Below are 26,751 nucleotides of genomic sequence, written 5' to 3'. Positions count from 1 at the left end.
AGATGGACAGGTGTGGAACGGGAGGGTTTGGAAGCCCAACACAAATGTGCTGGCAGAGGTCCAGTTCCTTCCATAAATTCTGTCATGAGGTCTCTTGCAACATCGCAAAGAGAATAAGCAAAAACAAAATTCATATTGAAGCATTTGGGTAACACGTTTATGTTAGTAATCTGGCAAGGCTCTCCCACTGAGGTAACAGATCTTCATTTGTTATATTGACTCAGCACAAATATTGAAATGAGGCGGTTGTTTAATGTGCTGTCCTCTTCTGTTTGTGCTGAGCATGTGAATATGATATTCAGCCATCAGTTACCTCTAAATGAACCTGGAGGTGCATGTGCGTTTCCTTTTCCTCAGTGAGGACTCCTTCCCAGGAGCCGGGGGTAATTTCCTCCGCACGATGATGGATGTAACTTTTAAAATATGTAAATATTGTTAGTTTCAAAACACCATTCCCTCCCCTAATCCATAAGGTCCTTGTGTGGGATCAAACCTTCAAAACCTTGCTTTGAAATCGCTTTCTCTGATGTCACAATAATATTTACACCCCCCCCCCCCCCCATATCAGCCTACATATCTTTTATACATCTTGATGGTGCAGAAAAATGTAATAAAATGGACCCATTGAAAAATATCCAGCAAATTTGAATTGCTTATTTAGGACAGTTCTGTTTATTGCTTAATTAGTAAACAAAAGTTACACAATTCCTGCACATGTTCATTGCCTTTAATTACAGAATTCCTAATCAGTTTAAAACATTTCACTTACAAAATCAGGTAGCTGAAGTCTCTTGACAAATACAAGCTAATTCTGCATGAAGGCCCAGATTCCCAAGTCTAGTTATTTGGAATGTTAGTGTTCACATTAGAATGGTTATATGATTATTTTCAGCTAAGTTTGTATATAGCCACAAAGCAATAAAATTACTTCTGATCACAACAGAAATCTTTAACAATTCATTAATGCCATTATACAAAAACATCCCTCTCCCTCACCCAAAAGTGTCGAGAAAAGAAAAACATACATATCTGTGCACACTTTTAGTCACACTGTAGTGTGCAGTATGTGCATCTGACATAAAACTTTTTACATTATTTCATGACCTTCATGTTGTAGTAGCATATATTGTTCATTGTAACTGCTCTCAGAAAACACATGTAAAACATTTCATAAACTGAATATAAACGTATCCACTGATTGGATGAACTGATTAATAAGGATTTTTAGCAAAACTTTCAGGCACTTGTAAGCGTATGAGGGACAGACGGTAGGTTCACGGCCTTCACCTGCATCCATCACACCCCGAAACCGCTTCACTTACTCCTTCCCCTCCTCCTGCTTGAAAAGCCAGACTTCATTCTTGCGGTTGATCAGTTTGAAAGGGCTGTCGTAGCCTACTCGGTAGTAGGGCACCTCCTTGAAGGACATCCCGTCCCTCTTCAGGCTCTCACTCAGCTTCAGAAGCTCCTCTCTCGTGTTCTCCGCGTTGGCAAAACCACCAAAGGTCCTACAGCAAAAACATCAAAGTGGTGGAAAACATGTGGAGTGTTTGTGCAAATGAAGATCTAAATCGCAATGAATGGTCAGGCCCATTTATGACCATCTGAGCAATACCTCACAAATACTGTAAACTCCTGCCTGCTCTCTACGAACAACTCAGGGGTGCTGGGCTTGGGCGGGTCGGCCTGCTGCTCCTCGGGGACGTAGAAGGAGACAGTAAAGGAGCTCTCACTGCTTGGTCCTTCTCCAGGGTTTATCAGGCACGTCACAGGCGCAGTCATCTCCACTTTCGCCTCTGATACAGAGAGGACATGTACACACTGAAAAACCTACATCAAAGACTGTTATTCAATGCTATCCTGGTTCTACTGAGCTGTTACTATCTTTCGCATATGCTAATGGAGACGTCTCCATTTTGTTATAGTTGGAGACAACTGGAAAGAATGGAAGATGAGATTCATGGACTATTAGTTGATGATAGTCTACTTCAGGTGGACAAAGACAACTTATGGTAGAGCGTAAAAAATTGTATTACTGAATTTTGCTTGACTTTAGAAGCTTGAATTTCTATTAACATATTTTATTTCAATATACAATATATTGCCAAAAGTATTCACTCACCCATCCAAATTATCGGAATCAGGTGTTCCAATCACTTCCATGGCCAAAGGTGTATAAAATTAAGCACCTATGCATGCAGACTGTTTTTACAAAATGAAAGAATGGGTTGCTCTGTGCAACAGATCCAGTCGTGAAATTCCCTCGCTCCTAAATATTCCACAGTTAACTGTCAGCTCTATTATAAGAAAATGGAGGTGTTTGGGAATGACAGCAACTCAGCCACAAAGTAGTAGGCCACGTAAACTGACGAGTGGGGTCAGTCAATGCTCAAGTGCATAGTGGTCGCCAACTTTCTGCAGAATCAATCACTACAGACGTCCAAACTTCATGTGGCCTTCAGATTAGCTCAAGAACAGTGTGCAGAGAGCTTCATGGAATGGGTTTCCATGGTTGAGCAGCTGCCTCCAAGTCATACATCACCAAGTGCAATGCAAAGAGTCAGATGCAGTGGTGTAAAGCATGCCACCACTGGACTCTATAGCAGTGGAGGCTTGTTCTCTGGAGTGACGAATCACGCATCTCCATCTGGCAATCTGATGGATGAGTCTGGGTTTGGCGGTACTTGTCTGGCTGCATTGTGCCAAGTGTAAAATTTGGCAGAGGGGGTATTATGGTGTGGGGTTGTTTTTCAGGATTATATATATATATATATATATATATATATATATATATATATATATATATGAATTAATTATAACTGCAGAACATGAACTGCCAACATAGTCTTGTTTGGTGCAGAACTTCGCTGTTTGCTGTTTCATCACTGCGAAAAATCGAAACGCTGATAACACTGCTTGCAATAATCGTAACCAAATTAGGTTTGTGCTGATTCGAATCTTATTAAATGTTTCTAAAGTCACATTAAATAACCTTGGCAGACCAGTGTGTGAAACATACTGTTTTCGTTATCGCCCTGGATGTATTTGAAGAGTCTCTTGAATCCAGCGCTTAAGGCTGCGTCCTGTTCCGCCCCACTGACTGTTGTACTGACCCAGTTTGTGGTGTGGTACGTACGGATCTCATAGTCCTGACCCTAAAGAGAATTTAAAACAATCATGCTCAAGTAATACACTTAGTCTAAAGATCAGTTTAAATATTATATGCTGTGGCAAACACTGTTGCATATTCACTGACCAACCTTGCTGTCTTGGGATGTAAACTTTGGGTTCTGCAGCCCTGTAGAAAATACCACTTGGCCAATAGTTTTCAGCATTTTCCTGTTATTTAAGGGCACTGTGTATAAATATACACATTAATATAGCTGTAGTGAAAGCAAACTATTTTGTCATAACGAATCAAACACTTGCTAGTCAGTAAACAATTCGGCTCCCACAAACTACAGCAAGCTTGAAGCACATACCGAAAGCTAATTTACAAGTGTAAATTAACCTGTCAAGTGTAAACTCCCTGTAAAAAACGAAAACCTGATAGCAAATAACAGACTAGGCAAGCGAGCCAGGTTGAAAATGTAACTTGGACATCTTACCCGTTTCCACTGACGGTAAAACTGGCGATATCGGAGGGTAAAAAACACAACAGCGGTGTCGTGTTGTGGCAATAAACGCGTCGTTCAGCTGAGGATGACTAGGCAAACAAGGGCGGACATGCCCGCTTTGGTAACAACTCACGAAAACATTGACCAAACTGGGACTATTGTGACGTTTTCTACACGCCACGTCGGATTGGCTGATGAATTGCTGACAGCAAAGAAAAAGGCCATAAGTAAACTTTTAATTAGGCAAGAAATACTTTACATTTCGAATACATTACTATGCACATTTAAAAAAAGTTAACAATTCTTTTTTTTGTTCTATAATTTGAGAAAATATAGTATGTCTAAGATAAGAATTTAGATTAGATTCAAACAAACAAACAAAAAAAAACAATATTTAGGAATACACTTGAAAGCGTCAAAATAAATAAGTCTTGATTCTCCGTGTTTTCCATTTATCTTCGTCCTATTCATGCAACCATTTTTTATACTTACAATCACAAACAATTAAAAAAAAGTAGTATTACAGTGTCACAAAATATCTGCTAACTGATATGAACAAGTCCAAACAAAGTCTGCGTTGTACCAAGCCAATGAGTGAACAGTAAACATGTGCAAATGCATGGAGGAATGATGCTTGGAGGTTTCTCGGTGTAATTAGACCTGTCAATATTACTCATGCTAGTCACATAAGCACCAAATCGGCACAGCGCAGAAATTAAAGAGGCTGAACAAAATAAAAATTAAAAAGCCCCACACACAGTGCCTACATGCAACATTATTTAGTTCTGGATCTTTTACACCATCGCATAATAAATGAGTTTTGAAGTCTTGTGTCCATCATGTGATTTGCACTCACTAGTCTCATGACCACGTCCCATATCCTAATCACTTAAACTGTAAAAGCCGTCCTCTGTCACAGAGGTTTTATGCCCTCTTTCTTACAGATCCCTCCCCTTCCTTTACTTCCTGTTTAGAGTGGTGTTCTTCCTGCGCGGGGGATCTCTCTGGACCTGTCTTGCTCTGGGGCCAAAGCCCAGAGTCTGCAGAGACTCAGTGAGGAAGCGCTGGGTGGGAGACACGCACAGCATCACCAGGAGCTTCGCATCTCCCCCTGCAGGACAGGAGGGAAACAGATAATCCCTTCACTAAGAAACACGACTTCATCACAGTGGCGTCAGTACAGGCTGGTGTTGTGCAGTTTAACACACCACAGTCTATTATAGAAACTTTTTTATTCATAATTTGGAAAAACCGCATGCACCGTTCAATGTGTTTCGTGTGCACATATGCACGCGGGCATGCGATACACGTCTTGTGTTCGACGGTGTGTGTTCACCTATGGAGTCCTGCAGAAGGTGTGTGAGCTTGCTGTTGCGGTAGGGGACGTGGGTACGGTTTTCTGCCACAGCTCCCAGAGCATCAGCCAGCGCCGACAGGCTGCGGTTTATACAGGAGCTCTCCCACAGAGCCGGGCCGCCTCTCACTCCACACACGTCTGGAGGACAGACCCAGTCACACATTCTAGGTATGTTTGAGCCACAGGCTGTTCTTGCGCACTTCTAGACAGGTTAGACTTTCTACTATTGGACATAACTGGCGTGTAGCTAAGAATGGAATGTCTGTTTACGTCCATGCGTACCCACGCTCTCACTGCCAGCCAGGTCCACCAGCTGCAGTCTGGTTCTGAGGGCCGCCTGAGAGACGCTGGGCCGGGGGGAGGGGCCTGGTGAGTGGCAGGGGGGGTTGTATGGGGAGGAGGCGGAGCTAGAGGACAGGGAGGAGCCTTTCCTGCGGCATCGCGGGCTCCACCACTCCCTCCGCGGCATGTGCTGAAGTACTCTGGTACCGCGCCTGGTACTCTGCAGCCTGTGAGCTGGGGGACACGGAGCGGCACGTTAAGTGAAGAGACACACCGCTACAGCCGTGGAAGACACTCACACTCCTGCTCCGTGAGCTACAGTATAAATGTCTTTTGGAATGGTGCATAAAACGTTTTTTTTTTTATATATTAACAGTGGAGACCGATAAATTACTGTCTGTGTGCAAATGTACAGATAAATAATAGCTGGGTGTGTGAGAACAGGAACCAGAAAGACTGTTAAAGTGTGTGCTATCCCAGATAAGGTATTGGAGCTTACTGGAGAGCCTTAACTTTGTGCATGAGATAGATAAGAGCTTCTTTCACACTGAATGTGAAAAGTGCAGCCAATTTCACTGTCTGTGCCAGGACGCTGTGGCTGCTGAGGTATATGTGTATGTGTGAGGTTAGCTGAGAATATGAGAAGAGATTATGCCTTAAGACGACCATGAGTGAGTGTATATGTATCTCGGTTCAGCCTAGCTGTAGGACAGTGATTCTTTTGGTGTGTGTGTGTGTGTGTGTGTGTGTGTGTGTGTTAACCCCTCATACCCAGGTCCAGAGCAGGAGGACTTTTGGAGGTGACGGTGAGCATGACAATGAGGTGGGATCTGGATGAGTCTGTGTGCACCAGTGTGGAGCAGTGAGCCCTCAGTCTCAACGCTGCACTGACCAGCCGCATCACCTCTGCAGAGCTGTGAACTGACCTGACACAGACATGCACGCACGTGCACACCCGTAAACACACACACACACACACCCTGAGTTAAACGACAACACAGCCTACTAAGGTCCAATGCACAAAAAGATAAGCGGCAAAAATCAATAGTCTCAGCATGAGGCACAGCCAATAAAATGTAAAACCATCTCATCCATGACCACTCAGGCATAATACTAACCAGCATCGAATGTCAAACATGACAGCACAAACCTTAAAAAAAGCCCTAAGGGCTAAGGCAAGGTAATGACATGCTGCCTAAGGGCTGAGTGGATGTTGTGAGGTGGCAGTCTCACTCGTAGGTCAGGCTGGGCACTTCAGTTCCACAGCTGCTGGTGACGACTTCTCTTTTCTTCCCCACAGACTCTCCTTCCTCATCTTTAGCCAAGAGGTCCAGCAAGTTGTTATTATAAACCTCCATGACAGAAACCTCCACCGCGTGACTCTCTGCTGGCTTTTCCGAGATCAGCCTTGCAAATAAACGGTAGCAGCACGCATTTAAAGTACGTTCTAACTGGAATCATATTACAATAATAAATTGTGCCTACGGCTACAGCTGTAACTGAATATTTTTAAAAAGGTTCCAGCTGGAGGTCTCTGAGGCCATGACTGCAACCCCCTCCTTCCATTTTTCTTGGCCTCACAAGATGATGTCAACCATGTGGTCATCGAGGCTTACTTGAATAACTCGGTTGCTGCTTTGGGGATGATGCCGTGCTGGGAATGAGGTTCACGGTCGGCAGGGTCCTCGGACTGGGCTCCGATCATCGTGTACGTCTTCCCACTACCTGTTTGCCCATATGCCATGACGCACACGTTGTACCTGGACACGAGCCACAGCACGGCTCATCACCAGGAAAGGCAACCGTCGTCGGTGAAATCTTCCTAGCTAGGTGAGAGGCGTTGCCAGGGTTACCTGGAAGGAGGTCTGTGCGGCTTCGTCCGGCTGCTCATCGAAAATGTATCCAAAAGAGTGCTTACCCATCTAAGAGAGAGGTTAATAGGGGCTTCACTTCTTCAAACACAGCCTCCTGGGAGTCCTCTGGACCATGGACCCTGCCAAACACCCAGCATGGCATGGCGATGCACAGTAAAACCCAGACTTGGCATCAATGCAGTGCATGTCTTCTGTTGTCCGTAGTGTCTTTACACATAAGGTATTAAATATCCCGCACCTGACGCAGCCTCACAATACCTCTCAAACTCAAACACCTTATCCACCACTGCACACCCAGGCTTTGCACAGTTCACAAGAACGGAGTCCTGAAAACACAGCCACACCACAGGGTCAGATCATGAAGCAGACCTTTATGGGACCTGGTACATTCACAGAGGCCATAAAAACTAGAAGAATCAACTCACATCACTGCAAGCTTGAACCACTACGTCTGATGATGTGGACCTTGATCAGCAAAACAAGATTCAAGATATATGTTAGCTTTGCGATGTCCATTGACATATATCCATGAATAAATGCTTCACGGTGGCTCTTACTGGCCGCCTGGTGAGGGGTCAGGGCTGAGGTCTAAAGGAAGGACAGGCCGCATTCTGCAGTGCACGCGGATATTACCCCTCAACTCCTGGAACAAGGATGTCAGCATGATGAAGAATTGTGTGTGTGTGTGTGTGTGTGTGTGTGTGTGTGTGTGTGTGTGTGTGGTGGATGGTGTCCTAGGTGTTGTCCTCTCTCCCCTCCCTGCCCCTGATTCAGTGCCCCAGGGGGCTAAGGTTTCCGGTTGAGAGTACGCTGTGTGCAACTGACTGCTGCTTCTACCCAGTGTGTGTGACCGGATAAAAAACGTGCGTGTGTGTGTTAATTGTAAAGCATATTTGGGTATTTTCAAAGGCCCTACGTAAACGCAACTTCAATCATAACCGGTCAACGACACTGTCAGATGGACAAAACTGTCAAGTGTATTATTTCAACAACAGTATTTAAAATAAAAATGTGTTCACAGTAACTACAGGAAAACAAAATCTACCCCACAGGTAATAGATTCTGTGTAAGCCAATTTTGTACTATGTATAATTTATTAATGCATTAACTGTGATATAATTATGTGTTATGTAACACAATAAAAAAAAATCCTTTAGAAACTCAGGCACTCACAACCAGAGTGTTGTGAAGCAGTCTCCTCCTCATCCGTTCGGCTCTACATCGCTCCTTCTCCTCCTGTAGGGAGTTCTCCAGAGCGGCCAGCCGAGCCTGGAGCACTGCAAACAGCATAAACAACATAAACTTGCCGCGTGCTGAACCATCTTGCAGGAGCGACATGGATCTTCGGCACTTGTCATTGTTTATGGCTACTGTCACAGTTACCATAAGTTAGGATTGACCGGACCTATACTCGCTACATTAATATGAAAAACACTATGCACTCTAAACCTAATTGTCTGTGTTGAGACCTGATCGGATAAAAAAACGCAGAGGAATTTCTCCAACACAACTTCGATCAGAGATCTGCGCTCGTCTGCCTCAGTGTCAGATACGAGTTTGAGGTTAGATTTCCATGACTGACAGATCTGTCATGTAATACCACGCTGGGCTGTGCGGATCTGAGTGAAGGTGTGTATTACATAAGACACATGAGGCTCTGCAGTGATCTGAAACTGCACGACCGCATCCAGGAAAAACAAAAACTTAACCCAATGACCCAACGACCTGCGATGTCGAATCATGAAACTGAATTTGAATGAAAATTAAGTTATAAGTACATTTCAGTAATAGAACAAGGTCATTCCTGACAGGTGTGTGTGTGTGTGTGTGTGTGTGTGTGTGTCGGTGACAAATGCTAAGATGCAGTGGGAGATGTGTCATCATGGAACCAGGTGACACACCAGACACACGACCTTGCCGAGAACAGCTCTATCATGGCTGGGGGGGATTAGCTCTGAAACTTCCTTACTGTCACAACACCACACTGACTGCACATTTGAGAGGCAGAGTGAAAGAGTGGAGGGCAGAAGGAAAGACAGCGAGGACAGAGATAAAAATGAGAGATTTCAGATAGACAGCTATAGAGAAGGAAACAGGTCATTCCAGGGTCCAGGGTCTTGAACAATCAAATCAAATAACCTTACCATGGACCCTTAAATCAAATGAAACAACAAACTGTACTGTATATTCAGAATAAATGGCCCAAACATTGTTGTTCTGTGCTTAATGTATTATTTGCGCTATTATAAACCCCATTTGTAGATAAAGAAGGTATAGGTTGGTGAGATGGAGCTACATAAATAATTCAACGTTTAATAACACTCACTATGAGCATCATCACTCTGCGGCCCTCGGGCGCCCCTGCTGGCAGCGGTCACACATAGCAACACCTGCTTCCTCAGCCTCTCCAGCTCGGTGGCGAAGAAGGCATACAGAGTGCTAATATCCTTCAGATCCTGTTTCAGGGACTGAACACGGCATTGGAATAATTACATTCATCTCGGTTGTGAGGGCTTGTGTGTAGGAAACGCCTTCACATACAAGCCATCACGACCGAGAGTAACGGCCACATGCAGGATGGTTGTCGTTTTTGTGGCCTAACCTGCACTGACGAGAGGAGGCTGGCAACGGGGGCACGAGCGCCATTTAGTCCAGATCTCCGCTTCTTCATCCCGCCGAGGTCGCCTCGTACACTTGAGCGAATTAAGAAAGTCTGTCAATGACTGTTCAGTTAAAATAGCTCACGCTGAAACCTTTTATTTGGAAGTGTCAAACACATTTAACTCTCAAAATGTCTGGTGTTCGATATTTTGAGGAAACGTAAACGTGTTTCTGACCTCTAAATCAGTTTGATATCACTCGGGATTAAAATGTACACCCACCACCTGTAGTCTGGGGTCAACCCCTTAGAGCAAATATCTACCTATGTTAATATTCTACGCAGCAGCTGTCCTGACCAGTGTTAAAGGTTTAGATATTAAAGGTGGAACTTTAGTCACTATTCACTAATAAACTCTCCAAATATTATTTCAAATCTCAGTACGTTATTATGTTATAGTAGTACAAGGGCTTTATTATGACCTGAAACCATCCCAACTTTGGCTGTTTTAAAATGTATTTAGGCAATTTACTGATTTTACCTCAGCAAGTCTTAGGTGTAGAAGAGCGTTCTCTGTCTGCAGTTCCAAAATCCGGTCCTCTTTACTCTGTTTACAACAAATAGTTCATAAATTAACACACAAATGCCCAGACGTGAATTATGATTAATGATTCATGAATTAATGTTAATTAGTTTAATTAATGATTAAACGTTTAAATAAAGACATTATTTAACTATCCACTGGAGTAACGAATCTACCTTCATCTCCGCAGCTCTTGCCGAAAGTCACTTACCCTAAGTTTAGTTTAAGGTCTAGAACAGGTATCACCAAATGGCGGACCGCGGTCCGGATCCGGACCCGAACGCCGTCCTGTCCGGACCCAATCACATTCCTGATTAACTGGATACGGACCCAAATGCCAATTTTTTTTTTAACGGGAGACTATATTTTAAACCGGAGAATTTATTTTCAGACGAGTGAAAATCCCCCCCCCCCGCTCAACAACTTTCGTTCCACACCGCGGACCCGGACCTAAGGTCTGAGCTATCTGCCAAAAATGGACTTTAATGGATTTAATTGATTACCCCTGGTCTAGAAGGTGCATATGATGGGCAAAAATCTGGTCTCTGCTACTAAAAAGTTGCATTTCGCAATTCGAGGTGCGAAAGAAGTCTCACTCGACCGGTAGCTAATTTCCTCGGCAGACTAACGCTAGTTATTTTAATCCCAAGAGCATAATCCGATTACACACATTCTCCTGGGGACCATCGCTCTCAGGGACGTAGCAAGACTCTTTTTTTCGCTTTTTATTGCTATATATTGAACAAAAATGAAAAACCGAATCATGCTCTTTTGTCCTTAAATATACATGCATACATACATTTACATATTTAAATAGACGTTTATGACTGTCATTCAGTGAGTTCAAATCGATTTCATGTAGTTTGGCGGCATCTACTGACTACTCTTTGTAAACTAGCGCTTGGACAGGCAATGCAGTGTAATTTATAAATTACAGTCACCAAAGCGTTATGCCATTCTTTATTTATTGAGGAGATATACAGATGATATTAGATATGTAAACATGTTGTCCCTTGTAATTTTAAGCAATACACCAGCATACCCGATAGATATTACAGGATTATACAGCATTCGGTAGTTTGCAAAGGTTATCTACAGGAAGCACATGGCTAGTTCAGCCTTTTGGCACATGGTGACTGTGTAGTCTAAGGCAAGTCTACAGTTTTGGGATCAGTTCTACTAGCTGTATATTTCACCTGGAGACCAGTATACAGAGCATTTCTTTACAGCTTTACAGTGCATGGTACAGACACAATGTGACCCTGAACAATCAATCAGTACAATGAACGTTCAATATTGCAGGATTAGACTATAGTCACATTTACAGGAAGTGGAATGTGTGAGGTCTAAAGGTACTGTTGCTTTAAAACAACCTTTAGTTTTTACATTAAATAACACAATGACTGAAGTTCGGGGGGAAGAGACAACAACGTAACCTTTGCCCTCCTAATTAACTTACTACATGTTCTCATCTTCTCTTTAGTCGGCCATGACAGCATTTTGCCCCTCCCAGATCCCTGTCTGCTGCCTGCTTCTCTGTGGCAGGCACGGACTCTCATCTTGACTCCGAGCGGAGGTGGAGAGTGGGAGGTGTTGAAGCACGCGGCAGGAGCCGAGCTCACGCTCACGTTTCAGATTCACACTTCACGTCGAAAGAGGTTCACTGCAGGAGCGATCTGTACTCACAAAGCAGCTATTGTAAGACTGAGGGCGTGTTGTTCGTATTCAGAATCAATGCATTTTACACAACACAAAGAAGGAAATGTTATTCCCAACACTGCAGTGTAAATGAATATTAAAGAAGGATTCGACAGAACGCTGGCGTAGATTCTCTCAGACCCTGTTCACCAACATTCTCTCGTTCACTATTATGAATATGTGTTTTCCTCCAAATGAACACAATCCACTTAGCATTGCTTCAAAGATATCACAATTAACATACAACTGGTATAGAAAAACAGAATTTACAGATTCTGAAAACCTACTAATAATAACAACTAAGAATTGATACAGTCCTCCATAACACCAATAAGTAAGTGTGTGTGTGTGAGAGAGAGAGAGAGAGCGAAGGGGAGTCTTAGACCATCTCTACACACATAGCAATTCCCATTCCACCACCAATACACAGCGAAGCCACGCCCTTCCTGGCTGCGGTCCTCTGGAGGGCGTGCAGCAGGGTCACCAACACCCTGGAGCCAGACATGCCCAGAGGGTGTCCCAGGGAGATCGCTCCTCCACACACGTTCACCTGCGGGGCGATCACGGGACAGGGGAGCACACGCGTCAATACAGGTGCAGTTCAAACAGACTGTGAACCTGTCTGTGTGCAACATGTATTACGAATGGGTACATGGCCATATGTACATGGTTAAAGAAGGCAGTTTGCCTTAAGACTGTGATCTTGTTTGGATGAAGACATTTTTTAATTTATCATGAAACACCATCTTTGATTTATACTCTCTGAATGTGGTTTGGACCTAAATGATGATGTCATTACATTAAGAACATTTACTCAACTCATGTAATCAAGTACACAGGTAGATCAAATAAAGAAGGAAAAAGATTATTCTGTCTTTCAAGTAGTACATTCAGGAAAACCCTCTCTTCTGAACAGTCTGATAGTCGGACAAGGTTTCAATGCTGCCAGTGATTTACTCATTTGTGCTATGACTAGTGACCTGATCAGTGCCAAAAGGCGGAGTCATTTCAGCTAATGCTGGTTAATGTCACGACAGAAGTAAACAGAATGAAGGGAGCGACCTTGCTGGGGTCAAGACCGAGCTCCTGCACCACCGCCACACACTGGGCAGCAAAGGCCTCGTTGATCTCAAACAGGTCCACTTCAGCCAGCTGCCAGCCTGCCTTCTCAGTCTGAAGGGAGTGAGGGGGAGGGAGAGGGAGAGGGAGAGAGAGAGAGAGATAGAGAGAGAGAGAGAACGCAACTGCTTAGTAAACATGGCAATGGCACAAAACATTTAGAGGAATAGCCATTATATTGCCATATTCTAAGTGATACTCACTGCCTTCCTGATAGCTGTGATTGGCCCTGTGCCCATAACAGATGGGTCAAGTCCCGTCTGGGCCCACGAGATGATTCGTGCCATCGGGCGCAGGCCTCGCCTCTGAGCCTCCGATTGGCTCATGAGAACAGTAGCTGCAGCTCCATCGTTGATTCCTGTGAGAGGGCAGCGGATCATGTCTACAGCACAGTGCACCATATGGGTGATGCAGGGCTGACCGTGTATCTCTGTGATCTTCCAGCTGGATAATGATTAGTAATAGGTGCCCTCAGTGACCTCTTGGTCAGATTCTTTGGTCTACCTGATGCGTTGCCGGCAGTGACGGTGCCAGAGCAGTCCTTTACGAAGCACGGCTTCAGCTTGGACAGGGCATCCACGTTACTGCCATGACGAGGGAATTCATCAACCTTCACTTCCACCGGCCCTGACACAGATCACAATCATATTCACACTTTTAACAGGTTCAAAGAGAACACGCAAAGTGTGCAACATTGCCACTCCTGGCTTCACAGCTACGCAGACGACTATTAGCCTCCTTTCGGCCATCGCAGGTGAGGACCGAAGTCAACCCCTACCTTTTCTCGAAGGAACCGTAACTGGCACAATCTCTTGGTTGAAGTAGCCGGCCTTCTGCGCCGCCTCCGTTCTGTTCTGGGATGTGACAGCGTACAGATCCTGTGCCTCGCGGGTCACACCCCATTGCTTAGCGACATTCTCCGCTACATGCGAGGACAACGAAAATACCAGACGAGAATCAATTACCTGTTTGAGCAAAGTGCGCAAAAGCTAAGGGTAGTGCGCTAAAGCTAAGGGTAGTGCGCTAAAGCTAAGGGTAGTGCGCTAAAGCTAAGTGTAGTGCACTAAAGCTAAGTGTAAGTACAAAAGCAGTATAGACACAGTGCAAACAATACATATAATACAAATACTATACAAGTTTCTATATAGTGGTTTAAACAATCAGAAAGCGCAGAACATGCCTTCGGACTAGACTAGATCCCAGATCCCACTTACCAGTGATACCCATGTGGTATTTGTGAAAAACATCCGTGAGTCCATCTGCCACTACGGAGTCCTGCAGAGAAGCGTCTCCCATCTTTATCCCTGAGCGCATGTGTACGGTGTGAGGTGCCTAAGTCCCAGAATGCATCAGTGAGCACCACTGTACCAGTGCCATCCCAAATCCGTCTTTGAGACACGGATTTCCTAGCACAGGTTCCATAAAATGTCTCTCCAGTACGTTAAGGAAATGCGAAACACCATGAGCCGACCTTCAGAGCAGGACCTACCTGACTCATACTCTCCATGCCGCCTGCTACCACCACAGTGGACTCTCCTGTCATGATGGCCTGAGCCCCAAGACACAGTGCTTTCAGACCGGAGCCACACACCATCTGACAGCCCCACGCGGGCACTGAGAACGGGATGCCAGCTCCCACACTGGCCTGCCTGGTGGGGTTCTGCCCTTGGCCTGAGCAGAGGTCAGAGAATCAAAGCGGAGAGGTCAGTACTCAGAAAAGCTATGCAGTCTGCCTGCGCTTCTGTACGTAGATGCATGTGCGCTGACGTTTTGAGGTGGACAGTGGCACGGCGTGTTCCTTTGGCTTTCGTGAGCCTCATGAGCTCAAAAAATGACCGTTAAATAAAAAATGTAAAATACGAACTTGAGCACAAACTGTGAAATCTAGTAGCTAGAGCAGCTACAAAGCTAAACAATGTAAAATGAACAGTAGAAGTACCTCACCTGCAGTGAGAACATGACCCATGATGACCTCAGACACATCCTCTGGCTTTACACTGGCTCTCTTCAAAACCTCCTTAATGACAGCAGCACCCAGCACATGAAGGGGCACGCTGCTTAACGCACCATTGAAGGACCCTTGCGGAAACAAATAGTAGTTGAGCATAGAAATGTGATTTTTGCTGTATTTTAAATGTAATGGCATGGCAACGCAAGTTCGTTTTTACAGCACTTTTCTACAGCATTTCGAAGTGCTTCATATCTTTCATTTAAATCTTACAACACTAAATGATTTTTAAATCTTAAAACATTTTTCCAACACACAACACACTGACTCACTCTTTCTGAAAAGTGGCAATTTTGCATATATCAGAATGTTTGTTCAGCTAAGAGTTTTTTAGGCTTAAGTTTATTCAGGGACGCGTTGATGGGAGGAGGGATCATTTATTTCAACGCTGATGAACAGGTGAGGAACATCTCAACGTCCAGATATGTTCACCATAGTTCAACCCATGTTTCTCTCCAGGTCTGCAGAGGTGACGCGTCTCTGGCCAATCAAAGCCATTGGCTCCTGCATGGCCTCACAGTGCCCACAGCCAATCAGAGAACTGGGCAGAACTCAAGTCAACCAATGACAGCAGTTCTACAGCTCATCTACAGCTCTGGGCACGGAGCTACGACGTTAGATGATAAAATGAGGCTATTAGCTGATTAAAACACCAAAATATGCTTAAGAAGTTTCAGAACAGCGGTCCAGAAGGAAAACGTTCGGTTTAATATGCAATTGTCAAAACTGTCACGGTCAAGATTGTTTACCTAACCTAGATAAATATGAGGTGCACCTAACTCCTTCCTTGTTCAACCTGTCAAAACATCTGCTACAGAAACAAATCGCGTTAACCGACATTACCTATAGGAGTTCTGGCGGCAGACACGATTACAACTGGGTCGCTGTTCATTTTCTACGGCGGAGAGTCCTCGCTGTCAATCCAGTTCCTGTTCACTGGCCACCAGATGAGGTTCTAACTAATTATGCTAACATGCTGCTTCATTCATTCAATAGATCGTACACTGCTGGAAGATCTGGTGAGACGTCAGAAGCCAAACTCCACTTTGTTTGAGCGCCATCTACTGGTCTGGATGAGCAGACGACCTCTCCCTATTATTTAATAACTGAACACAATTTATTTGAATAGATGTTAGTGCCTCCCCACACATGCATATTAAGATTTATGGACAAAGACTAGTTCCATTTTGCATTCCTTTACTTCATTACCATGCATAAATGGTAATTATGTAAATTAATTCATCATTCATCTGGTAATGTCTGAGGCATGTACTTTTACATACTTTTTGTAGGCAAAACCTTATCATAATTAATTCTAAAATAAAATCTCAAATCAATAATGTTGATTTTTAAGAAAATTATGAAATGAAGCTAGTGTCATATTAAAAGCCTTTATTGATATTTGGTCAGTACATGAAATGAATTGAAATCAGAATATGAATCCAACAAGATACATCTCAGAAAAATGACTACACACAAATAAAACAAAACTTCTCTTGCCATTGGGAGGAACAGAAAACGTGAAGGGCTTAACATCAAGAAAATAAGAACATTCTGAAACCAGCATAGCAAGTGAAGAAAGAATTTGCAGTTTCATGAATCAAGAATTACGGTACAACAAAAACTGATAAATTACTTGTTTTTAGTGAGTGAGCAAATGAAGTGTACAAACACAGTGGTGTTCAAATAACCTTGAGGCAGGACAGAGTGAACATTCTAAGTCTCGGAGGACTTCATCGATCAGATCTACAGTGTCATCCATTTTCATGTTGCTGCTCAATGTAACTGGCTTTCTGAAAATGTGGCAAAAGAGTTGACTTGGTGGTACTTGGGGAAGAAAAGAAAAAAAAAAAACCTGAATGATTCTTCTCAAGCAAAAAATTACTGGCCCTAAATGTGTGGCTTATTTTTGTCTGTCACAGGTTTTAAAAAAATGTTTTTTTTTTTCGTGTTTTTAATTTTATTTTTACAAAACCGACCCTGTAGAGGCATTGGAGGCTACCGAAGAGTTGGTGGTAGCCGTAGCGGCCGCTGCTGTTGAGTCCAGCCCGTTCTGGGTGCCGTGGCGCATTCCCATCGTTCTGTTGCCCTTGGAGACCGAAGCAGCCTCGTGGGAGTCGGCGTTGGAGTCCGTGTCGTTTGAATGCTGAGTCACTGACGTCTCGCTGCCTGTCGGGGAGTCCACGCTCTCATAACCTGCACTCAGCTGAGTCACGTAGCCCTCGACCCCCCCCTGGCTCCCCGCGTCCTCCGAGTGGTTGGAGAGTTTCGACACGGCCCCGTGGGCGGGGCTGGAGATGGAGGGGGATGGAGGGTAATCCTCGTCCGCGCTGCTCACCGTTTCCCGGTACAGACTGGACCCAGACGCGCCTCTCTGAGACGAGTTTCCGTTGGAAGGTCCGTTGGACACCCTGCCGCAGTCTTTCCCCCCAGTGGAGCTCGTGGTGGGGGCTGCATCAGTCTGAGCAGGTGGCTCTGAGGTGGAGGGGGGACAGGGGGAAGTCCTGCTGGGACCAGCTCCACCGGAGGTGCCCTGGGACTGGGCTTGCTGAGACAGCTGCTGCCTGGTCTCCTTCAGCTGCTGCTGCAGAACCAGTATGGTGCTTTGCATGCCCTCCACCTCCTCATCCAGCTGAATGATAAAGTCATTCAGCTCTAACCAACACAAAACAAAAACTAATTAGTTAGACGGACCATCAGCGAGCATGTCGAGCTATAAACGGTCGTGACACTGTAACGCGTGTGTGGTAATGATGCCAGAGCCGCCCCTTACCGTCCTGACTGCTCTTTAGCTCTTCGCTGTACTTCTTCTGCAGGGCCAGCTCAGCCTCCAGCTGGGCGATGCGACCCTGGGACAGCTGCCTGCCCAGCTCCTGGTTCTCCTGGATCAGCATACGACACTTCGCCATCAGCTTTTTACCGGTCTGGCTGCAAGGGAGACAAGTCTGACATCACATGGTGAACACAGCCACGGGCACAAAATGGATGCCAACAGCTCCTGCCAACCGCGGGCAGTGCTGCAGGGGCCTGTCCCCTAAGACCACACTGGCTGTTGGTCAAATGAGGACCTAGAACATTCCCAGTGAAATATGTGCAATGAACAATAAGAAACTAACAGTGACAGTTGTTCCAATTATAAAATACCATATCAGTCATCGATTGAGTTAAACTAACAAAAAGCAACACTAACTAATCTACAGATGAATTGGAAAGCAAGAAACCTCTGACAAGGTAACATTCAGCAAATCTATTAGTCAAGTGACACCACCAATTAAAAACAGACTCCAAATAGAGATATTTCCCAAACTTCAGTACCAAATCGGTAATCAGAGAATTATATATAGCTTGTACCATCTTCAAATCAGGTTATCGTAAACAAGCTTGTGGCAAAACTCTTTTGAAGCATCTGTTCTCATATGATTAGGCATGAAATGGCATTGGGACGTTATTGGCCACACAATCATGTCCCATGCCAGCGTTTCCATAGCCCACAATAAAACATCCTGATAACCGGTAAGGCTAGAATTCCAGGAACATTAGGGGACCATTAATTTCCACATTAAGTTCAAAGTCAGTTTTAAATAAACAAATGAGATGAAAGGAGATTAATCCTTGCATGGTGATGAGCAGTCTGCTTCTAGGTCTTTCATATGCAGTTATGTACAAACTCTGAGACAATGAATCAAATGTTGAGTTTGAATACAACTACTGTTAGTATGTACAAGTTACTGAGAACCAATTCATTACCGTTTTTGAATGTTTATGAAGTATAATAAAACAAACAACTCAAATAGCTGCTTCTCAGAAAAAAAAAACTAAACAACTATGCCCAAACTCCAGTGGGTACTACCTGCTAAACATTATAACACACTGGTGGCCTTAAGGGTAGCAGCTTATGATGAATTACAAAACCTGTGATCTTTAGTGTAGTACATCCAATTACCAAAGGGAAATCAGATGCTTAATTAATGAACATGAAGAGATTATGTATTGGCTGTGGTAACTGTGGCTGTGTTCTAAAACTGTAGCCATGCACAACATCTTCGTCTAAATGTGGGGAAATTAATAACCGACAGTGAACATCCATGTAACCAAAATGTTTCACAAGGAAAACACTTGCTAATAAAAATGTGTGAAAGTCCTTATTGAACAACCTAAATCCAAGATGTGCTTGCATCTTTTTAACTGTTGGATCCCTAACTTGCCATCAAAGGACACAACAGCATAGACATACATGTAACAGCTTTTTAGTTAATCTCTAAGACACATGAGCATTCACATTGAAATAAAAAACATTGCATCTGCAGCAGTGTATCACACATTCCTCAGGATTTAACCTCGTGGGTTTAGATGGCCAATCGATGTTTTGTTTTTAACCACACTGCTGTAAGTGCAAAGAGCATTTCCAAGAACAAACAACAAAAACAAAGCAAAAAATATCAAAAAATAATTACGAACACAAATAAAAAAGAGAAAAGGAAAGTTAAAACACTGTACCGTCTCTTGCACCGGTGAGATGGACATTGACCAAAGTCTCTGAAGACCATGGGGGTCTTACTCTCTCCTCAAAATAGCACATTATTACAAATGCTCCTTCCCCCAGAGTCTTAGGGTTGTTAACTCCTCTCATTGCAATACATCACACTACCGTCCCCCTCCCCCACGATGGGTCTAAAGTCTTACCAGTCTTAAGAGTTCTACAGGTGATGGGGGGGGGTAAAAGAGGGAAGATATTCCTGTGCAACCCTTTTTTTTATATGGGGTCGTGTTTAAAATGTTCAAATCAGTGATTTTTAAACTAAAGTTCAATCAGCTCCAGTCTTTCTCAAAGGCAGCCAACATTTATTACAGCAAACTGTCTAACATGGGTTGTTTGGGCTGGAAGGAGGGGTTGGTTCCGCCGTGACCACCTCTTCAGGAACGGTCCCGATTCCTTCAGGCCTCTGTACCATGAGGGGGGTGTGGGGGGGAGAGAAAGCTGAAACAACAGTGTCACCTGACCAAAACTGTCTTTTCAGGGTCTGTTCTCTTTTACATTACGGTATGATAATAGCAGCACAGTACAAGAGAAAAAAAAATGTCTTTCGCGTTTGGCTTTTAAGTCTGAGCCTCGTTGTGAACAATGCATTTCGGTCTTCCCCACCATTATCTGCACTCCTGCAGTGGAGAAAGTGAGGGGGTGAGTCAGGAAAGTCTTGACTTTTGTTTGGAGGGGGGAGTTATTTTAGTTTACCTATCAGGTGTAAATTTCCAGGCACTCAGTTCATTTTGGGCTTGCTCCAGTTTGTCTTTAGTCTGTTCCAGTTCAGCCTTCATTTTGAGGAAAAATAAGTTGATGGCTGGGTCCACCATGGAGGATCTGAGTTGAGCCGCACTGGGTTGCTGGACTTGCTTCAGATACTGGATCTGGGTCTGCAAGACAGGAAATGATGTTAGAACCCGACTGTATGAAAGAACGAATGTCACTGCTACATTCTGAGAGTAGCAATATGGCCAAATCTCTGAATAATGAAACTAGGAGTTTAACCTGCCTTCCTAACATTCATTAAACAAACGGTAAATGATTAAAAAAAAAAAAAGGTTAAAGAAAGTGTGTGTTGAAGAATGTTAAGCGTTTAATCTTTGCTCTTGCAGGAACAATGGAAGTAATTTGGGGAGGACTACTCCACAGGCTTACCAATAAGAGCCGTGCATGACACCCAAGATCAGTCCTCCATTGATGGGACACTGCCCATAAATCAAGCATTACACCAACTTGTGCTGCCAATAGCCTTGTACATCAGGACACCCAACAGCAAGCTACATTGTCCTAACCCAATCTGGCAATACATCCAAAAACCATTGTTTCTAAATGCACAAATGCAGAAGACCTTAATTCGTACACAGTGAATACTCTGGAATGTAAGACACTGAGAAATCTAAATATTCCATTCTCCCTAACTGTACAAAAAACTCATATCCTTATGGTAAACCATTTATTAAGCACGGTGGAAGAGAAACATTTTCTACTTAAAGAAAACATTCATACGTAAAATATATTCATTTCCCTTTACTATAGTTGCCACGTGTAAAGCAAACATCTCATTACAAACCACATCCGAAGCATCCATTACACTTAACCTATTTCCCCACTTAACCCATTGGCCTGAGTGAACCCCAGTGATGGTGATGCTGAGGTGATGTAGGGACAACATGGTGAAACACTTACTGTACATTCCTGCATTTCTTGTTCCTTAGTGGCTAGCCTCATCACCAGAATGTTCTCCCTGCGTGCAGACTCCTGCTGCTGCTGCTTCAGCTTCTCCTCAGATTCTTTAAGACCAGTCACGTCATTGGCTGTAAAAACAAACAAACAACAAAAACAATTAGAGATGCTTCTCCCACACACACACAAATTAATAACTGCAGATATATGAACTATTGGGCATTACTTACAATTTAAATCAGCGTATTTTGCCTCCAGCACCTGGACATAGGCTTCGTGTTGTTTCCACCTACAATAGGTTGAGGGAAAAACATTAATTTCGGGAGATATCAGGAAAAATAACACAGCAAAACGGTAAACGAAGCCCTACCTCGTACAGAGCTCCTCTCGTGTCAGGGTCTTCATGTCAGATTCACTAAGGCGAACCTGAACGGGACCGACAGCATCAATAAACACAGACGGCGGCGATACTCTTAACATTGTGTAATTACCAGAACTGCGACACCGTGCTCACCTTCTTCGGGAGAGGTTCTTCATTTGTCATCCTGATCTCTGGAAAATGAAAAATAGCACATAAGCACATACTCGTCTAATTTTATTCAACTCAAACCACCAACACACACATATATACACACATATATTAATTTGCCATTCTACATGTATAAAATGGCCACAGTACAAAATATGCGTGGTATCCTAGTCCCCTACCACACGTGTTTAGCTCCTAATAATAATAATAAAGCTACCTTTTTAAGAATAAAATGTTTTTTGCTACAAGAATTGTTTGTGAGGACAGCTGGTGGTGCGTTAGCTAATTCTAGTTAACCAGTTGAACAGAAACACCGTCGCTAGCGACTTTCCCCTCCTCGCTGCCCTGTGAGAGCGGGCCGGCTACTTACGCTCGGCTTCCCGCTAGCTAGCAGGCTTAGCTGTACTCTACCATTCACCTTAAGAGTATGTAACAATACTACAGCGTTAGCTACCTTTTTATTATTTTGTTATGGCGTGCTGGTTACTGGCAATACGTATACGTTTCGTTCATCCCCCCCCAAGATAGATTGATATTCGCGGTGATTTAGCCAATGCTAACGTTAGCTAGCTAGCTGCCTCGCTGTGTGGGTACTGCAACACCGTCCAAGGCAGTTTTAGAGGGCCAGCGCGCAGCAGAACATGGTGCTCCAAATACGGTTACGGAACAGCGTCTTTGGCCATGTTTCCTGTAAACAGCGTAGCTAAATTCGACCAGAGTCGCGCCGTCCGCGTGTATTTACACTGGTGACTAGCTAACTGCCTGCCGGCTCCGTGTGTTATCAGTTTATTGTCACAAAATGGCGGAAAAAAGGAAGAGACTCTCCCCACGACGAGAACGCTGCTATCCTTGCCCTCTTCGCCACAAACAACCCACACGAGTCCGCGCGGAATACTTACAAGCCCTGAAATAGTTAGACCAAGATGACCTCAATTTCCTTCTAATGTGTTGTAAGTCAACAATCGGATAATTTTTATTTGCGTATTTTTCTTTTTCAAAAACAAGAGAAGCTCGATCTTAAAGCGAACACAGCGTAGCCGCCATCACCGCGCGAACGACGTTCCGCCGCAACGCGCCACAGCGGCGCCCCCTGCTGGCGGCCGGAGGGGCGGCGCGGACTACGCGTTGCGCCGAGCGTAGTTGGTTAGACAGCTCTAGGTTGTTTATTTAAAAATATTACTTAAAAACTATTAAACGCTCTTCCAAATACATTTTGTCAAAACACATTTGTTGGCTAGCGACAATAACCTAGAAACACGACGAAGAGGTAGGTAGGTTTTCAGCTTTGATAAAGTCAACTAACCGACTGTCTAATTTACTAGCTCATTTTAAGTGGTCCAAAAAGAGACGGTATGTGTCTGTCGGTTGAAATCACAATGCATTAATTAAATGGTACACCAATTAAACATCACATTTCGTTTCTGGCACGGTCTCAATGAGCTCCGTTAGATAGTTACGCAGATGCCAAACATATTTTTCACACATTATTTCGAATTTAATCTGCAGATCACCGTACAACGTCATGAAAACCTTGTTGGTTTAAAAAAAACAACAGCAACCCAGAGTGTCAAGTGTTGTGGATTATGTGAACTGATATGCGGGGAGGGGGTATTATCACCTGTATCGATTAGACCTAGTAATACCCCAATACGTACTTTTAAAGGTGAACATGTGATTTTTGCACGTTTGTAACGTTTGTTTTGGCGCAAGAGGCGTAGAATAAACGCCCCCACTCCCTCCTATCGTCACATGTGCAGTAGTGGTTCGTCCCAATCCCGAGTTCAAGTTCACGTTTCAAGGGCAGGTTCAACTGAGCCGAGGGGCAGCTGCGTATCAAGTTTGAGGGTCGAAACTACACAAGACCATGTTGGCCAGAGTTGGGCATGTTCGCAGGTAAAATGAGATATTTAGCTAAGAGCTACAGCAAAAGTGAAGTATTTCAGCACCTTTAGCGTTTAATATTTGTACTACGACAGAGGGAGAGGTTAGCCTACCAGATTTAGCAAGGAGAGTTGAACTAGTTATCTGAACCTTAAATATCCGTTTAGCTCCATGACATTAGTAACTAGTTAGCTACGAGCCAAGATGCTAGCAGATTAGCTAGCTTTCAACATGGATGCTAGCAGCTACGACACTATGATTCACTACACATCCGCTAGATTGTTTAGTGTTGGTCTCTGTTTTAAATGTAGTGTTGGTCTCTAACAGCTGTTTTAGTAGCCACACTTCAGTATTGGCTAGCAAAGCTAGCTTCCAAATGTGCTGGTAATGTTACACAGGTGGCTGCCTTAGTTAACAGGGTTAAACTGACGCACACTAGATAAACCTAAACTCCCAGTGGCATTAAAATCACATTTTAACAATCTGCACATAACCAATAATGAGGTTTCGTAGCTGTGACAATTTGGGGAGGACGTACATAATGCTAGCTGCTAGCTAGCTGCTTTGCACCAACACTCACTGGCCAAATTGCTTGGTACACCCGTGTAATTGGCCCAGTGAATTACAAACTGACTGTTTGTCCTATCTAGCTAATTGCTAGTTAGTTTCTGGACATGCAGCCTTTGTTATCATTTGTATGGTGGCCCATTACAATGCAAAAGTGTCACTGGCCAGGTGGTTCTGTAGTATTGTTATACCAATGTCCCTTTCTAATAAAGTAAAGGTGGGTACAGATCCTATCCTAAGCCTCTTGGTTTCCCTTATTTCACTTTTTGAGGTTAATCACTTTTTCTCTCCCTTCTTGGTTTTAAACCACCACTCACATTAGATGTGCAGTGACCCTGAACCCTTTCCTGGGTATTTTGGCCTCAAGACAGAAACATGCACTTCCTGACCTTCCTTATGACTATGGTGCACTTGAGCCCCACGTCTCTGCAGAAATCATGCAGCTTCACCACAGCAAGCACCACGCAACATACGTCAACAATCTGAACGTTACTGAAGAAAAGTATCAGGAAGCCTTGGCTAAAGGTGAGCGATCCATTTTTGAAGTGTTGATGTTCTATGCGGAATTTAAAGAAAGATCACAAATTAGCTTAATTTGTGTTTTCTTTGAGTTCACAACCAGTACAAAAGTATAAAATGTGGCCACTATTTTTGATTTTGCATACCCTCGGATTAGTTTTGGTTGATTCCCCTCCTTGTCTGCTCTTGGTAATAACACTTCTGCCTCTACAGGTGACGTGACTGGGCAAGTGGCCCTTCAGGCCGCATTAAGGTTCAATGGTGGAGGCCACATCAATCACACCATTTTCTGGACAAACTTGTCCCCACACGGTGGGGGAGAACCACAGGGTAAGTGTTTCAGCGCGTGGCCTTTGCTCTCCATTCTAGACATATGTGCAGTGGTATTATGAAATTGTAGAATCTATAGTATTATAGAATGTTTGCTCAAGCCATCTTGTTGCTGTCATTTGACTTCAGAATGACTCATTTAAACTTCACCCAAATATTTAGTAGATGTTTTGTTTCCTGCTAGGTGATCTTATGGAAGCCATCAAGCGTGACTTTGGTTCATTTCAAAAGCTGAAGGACAGGATGTCTGCTGCCACCGTAGCAGTTCAGGGATCTGGGTGGGGCTGGTTGGGGTTCGATAAGGAGAACGGAAGACTAAGAATCGCAGCATGTGCAAATCAAGATCCTTTGCAAGGAACCACTGGTAAGAGGTTCAAAAGCATAATAAGGGATGTGATGCAACTACTTTTAGTAGTATGCACAATTTGTTAGAATTAAGTTGCAAAGAGCATTTTTCAGGGTGCACCTTTGTCCTTCGTGTCCTGCTTGTAAATGGGACAGATCAGTGCGTTTGTGGTAGTGGTTTAAGTCCGACCATCTTCTCAAGTAGCAGGAACTGTACAATGCCGTAGGCTGGAGTTAGGAATGCTTCAACTCTTTTGAATTAAATCAACCCTCTAGGTGTAATTTTTGTCTTGTACCCTTAAAAAAAATTTTTCTTTACATTTTTAGGGCTCATCCCACTTCTGGGCATTGATGTCTGGGAACATGCATACTATCTTCAGTACAAAAATGTCAGACCGGATTATGTTAAGGCCATCTGGAACATTGTGAACTGGGAGAATGTTAGTGAGCGATTTAAAGCTGCCTCAAAGTAAACATTATAACTCCTTTATGCCTTCAAAATGTACAACCGTGTTGGTACTATGAAGTCCCATAATTGCTGTTATAGTGCAGGGGGCGCTTTTGTCCAGATCAGGGGAGTTTGTCAGAAGTGGATGTCATGGAGTTCCCAAGATGACGCAAGTTTGTGTTTTCAGTGTATGACATTAAACTGTTATTTGAACTGACACAATTGTGATGGATTTTACTTACTTAAAAGCAGATGAGCTGAAATGTAGTTTTGGACCAGTGTTATGATGAGCTTTCATGGGTTGTGTGTAGAGAAACTCAACATTTGGACTTCATCATTGCATGCCTTAGACCCACTATCATTTGGGGGGAGAGAGTTGGAAAATAAACCACATTCAAAACATGATCTCATGCCTCCCTTGTTATGCTCTGTGTCCAAAGCTTGCTAATATTAATCAGACACCTATTGTGGATCCACTTACAATTTTTCTTATGGGACTTGGCTTCTGGGATTCATATTTATTGGCAGATAAGGGATGATTATGAACTTTGAATTGCTGCAAGGGATTTGATCTCAGTTATGTGGACAGTTGTGTAATTAGTCATTGCCTCTTCTACTCCCTGCTGCCTTCTGCTTTGATATACTGGTTAAAGACTCAATGTTCTTATAAAAAGGACTTGACCTGCTAATAACTGAAGCGATTACTAATTTCTCATATTTAGACTTCAGTGTCACGGAAGAAGTAGTAATATCCCACTAGAGGGTGCTGTTTCCTTTTTCTTTTACCTGT

General features: G+C 43.7%; 5 protein-coding genes across 8 annotated transcripts; 1 reads left to right on the top strand and 4 right to left on the bottom strand.

Moving 5' to 3' along the window:
* Positions 1-649: 649 nt before the first annotated feature.
* hebp2 (heme binding protein 2) lies at positions 650-3,768 on the bottom strand. 2 transcript variants are annotated; one of them, XM_077017984.1, is made up of 5 exons: positions 3,609-3,768; positions 3,261-3,355; positions 3,020-3,155; positions 1,616-1,796; positions 650-1,508 (listed from the first exon to the last, which is right to left on the bottom strand). In XM_077017984.1, the coding sequence occupies exons 2-5, from the start codon at positions 3,333-3,335 to the stop codon at positions 1,319-1,321; spliced, it is 582 nt and encodes a 193-aa protein (XP_076874099.1). In that variant the 5' UTR covers positions 3,336-3,355; positions 3,609-3,768; the 3' UTR covers positions 650-1,318. The 2 variants fall into 2 exon arrangements, with proteins under 2 accessions (XP_076874099.1, XP_076874098.1); XM_077017983.1 differs by having other exon boundaries at positions 3,261-3,339; positions 3,609-3,746.
* A 92-nt stretch (positions 3,769-3,860) lies between these two features.
* On the bottom strand, positions 3,861-10,912 carry kif25 (kinesin family member 25). Its single transcript, XM_077016114.1, is given in 15 exon segments — positions 3,861-4,728; positions 4,954-5,112; positions 5,257-5,490; positions 6,028-6,182; positions 6,490-6,663; positions 6,873-7,016; positions 7,175-7,249; positions 7,389-7,456; positions 7,556-7,595; positions 7,688-7,773; positions 8,304-8,407; positions 9,457-9,598; positions 9,737-9,823; positions 10,271-10,336; positions 10,794-10,912. Coding segments are annotated over 15 exon segments (1,770 nt in total). The 5' UTR covers positions 10,878-10,912; the 3' UTR covers positions 3,861-4,576.
* A 343-nt stretch (positions 10,913-11,255) lies between these two features.
* acat2 (acetyl-CoA acetyltransferase 2) lies at positions 11,256-16,139 on the bottom strand. The gene is made up of 9 exons (XM_077017972.1): positions 15,981-16,139; positions 15,074-15,208; positions 14,619-14,800; positions 14,344-14,461; positions 13,908-14,051; positions 13,634-13,756; positions 13,333-13,487; positions 13,073-13,183; positions 11,256-12,560 (listed from the first exon to the last, which is right to left on the bottom strand). The coding sequence occupies exons 1-9, from the start codon at positions 16,027-16,029 to the stop codon at positions 12,390-12,392; spliced, it is 1,188 nt and encodes a 395-aa protein (XP_076874087.1). The 5' UTR covers positions 16,030-16,139; the 3' UTR covers positions 11,256-12,389.
* Positions 16,140-16,514: 375 nt separating this feature from the next.
* Positions 16,515-22,985, bottom strand: wtap (WT1 associated protein). Of its 2 annotated transcripts, none has more exons than XM_077017970.1 (8): positions 22,771-22,985; positions 21,857-21,894; positions 21,713-21,768; positions 21,573-21,631; positions 21,346-21,473; positions 20,371-20,549; positions 17,911-18,065; positions 16,515-17,792 (listed from the first exon to the last, which is right to left on the bottom strand). In XM_077017970.1, the coding sequence occupies exons 2-8, from the start codon at positions 21,884-21,886 to the stop codon at positions 17,104-17,106; spliced, it is 1,296 nt and encodes a 431-aa protein (XP_076874085.1). In that variant the 5' UTR covers positions 21,887-21,894; positions 22,771-22,985; the 3' UTR covers positions 16,515-17,103. The 2 variants fall into 2 exon arrangements, with proteins under 2 accessions (XP_076874085.1, XP_076874086.1); XM_077017971.1 differs by lacking the exon at positions 22,771-22,985 and adding an exon at positions 22,326-22,722.
* Positions 22,986-23,000: 15 nt separating this feature from the next.
* On the top strand, positions 23,001-26,366 carry sod2 (superoxide dismutase 2, mitochondrial). Of its 2 annotated transcripts, none has more exons than XM_077017974.1 (5): positions 23,001-23,138; positions 24,642-24,844; positions 25,052-25,168; positions 25,353-25,532; positions 25,841-26,366. In XM_077017974.1, exons 2-5 carry the CDS (start codon positions 24,757-24,759, stop codon positions 25,984-25,986), a joined length of 531 nt encoding a protein of 176 aa, XP_076874089.1. In that variant the 5' UTR covers positions 23,001-23,138; positions 24,642-24,756; the 3' UTR covers positions 25,987-26,366. The 2 variants fall into 2 exon arrangements, with proteins under 2 accessions (XP_076874089.1, XP_076874088.1); XM_077017973.1 differs by lacking the exon at positions 23,001-23,138 and adding an exon at positions 23,547-23,764.
* Positions 26,367-26,751: the final 385 nt, after the last annotated feature.

Source organism: Brachyhypopomus gauderio, chromosome 9 (assembly GCF_052324685.1).
Source record: "Brachyhypopomus gauderio isolate BG-103 chromosome 9, BGAUD_0.2, whole genome shotgun sequence".
NCBI classification, from domain to species: domain Eukaryota; kingdom Metazoa; phylum Chordata; class Actinopteri; order Gymnotiformes; family Hypopomidae; genus Brachyhypopomus; species Brachyhypopomus gauderio.
The sequence above is the reverse complement of the archived record's forward strand: the minus strand, read 5'-3'. Positions and strand labels throughout refer to the sequence as shown.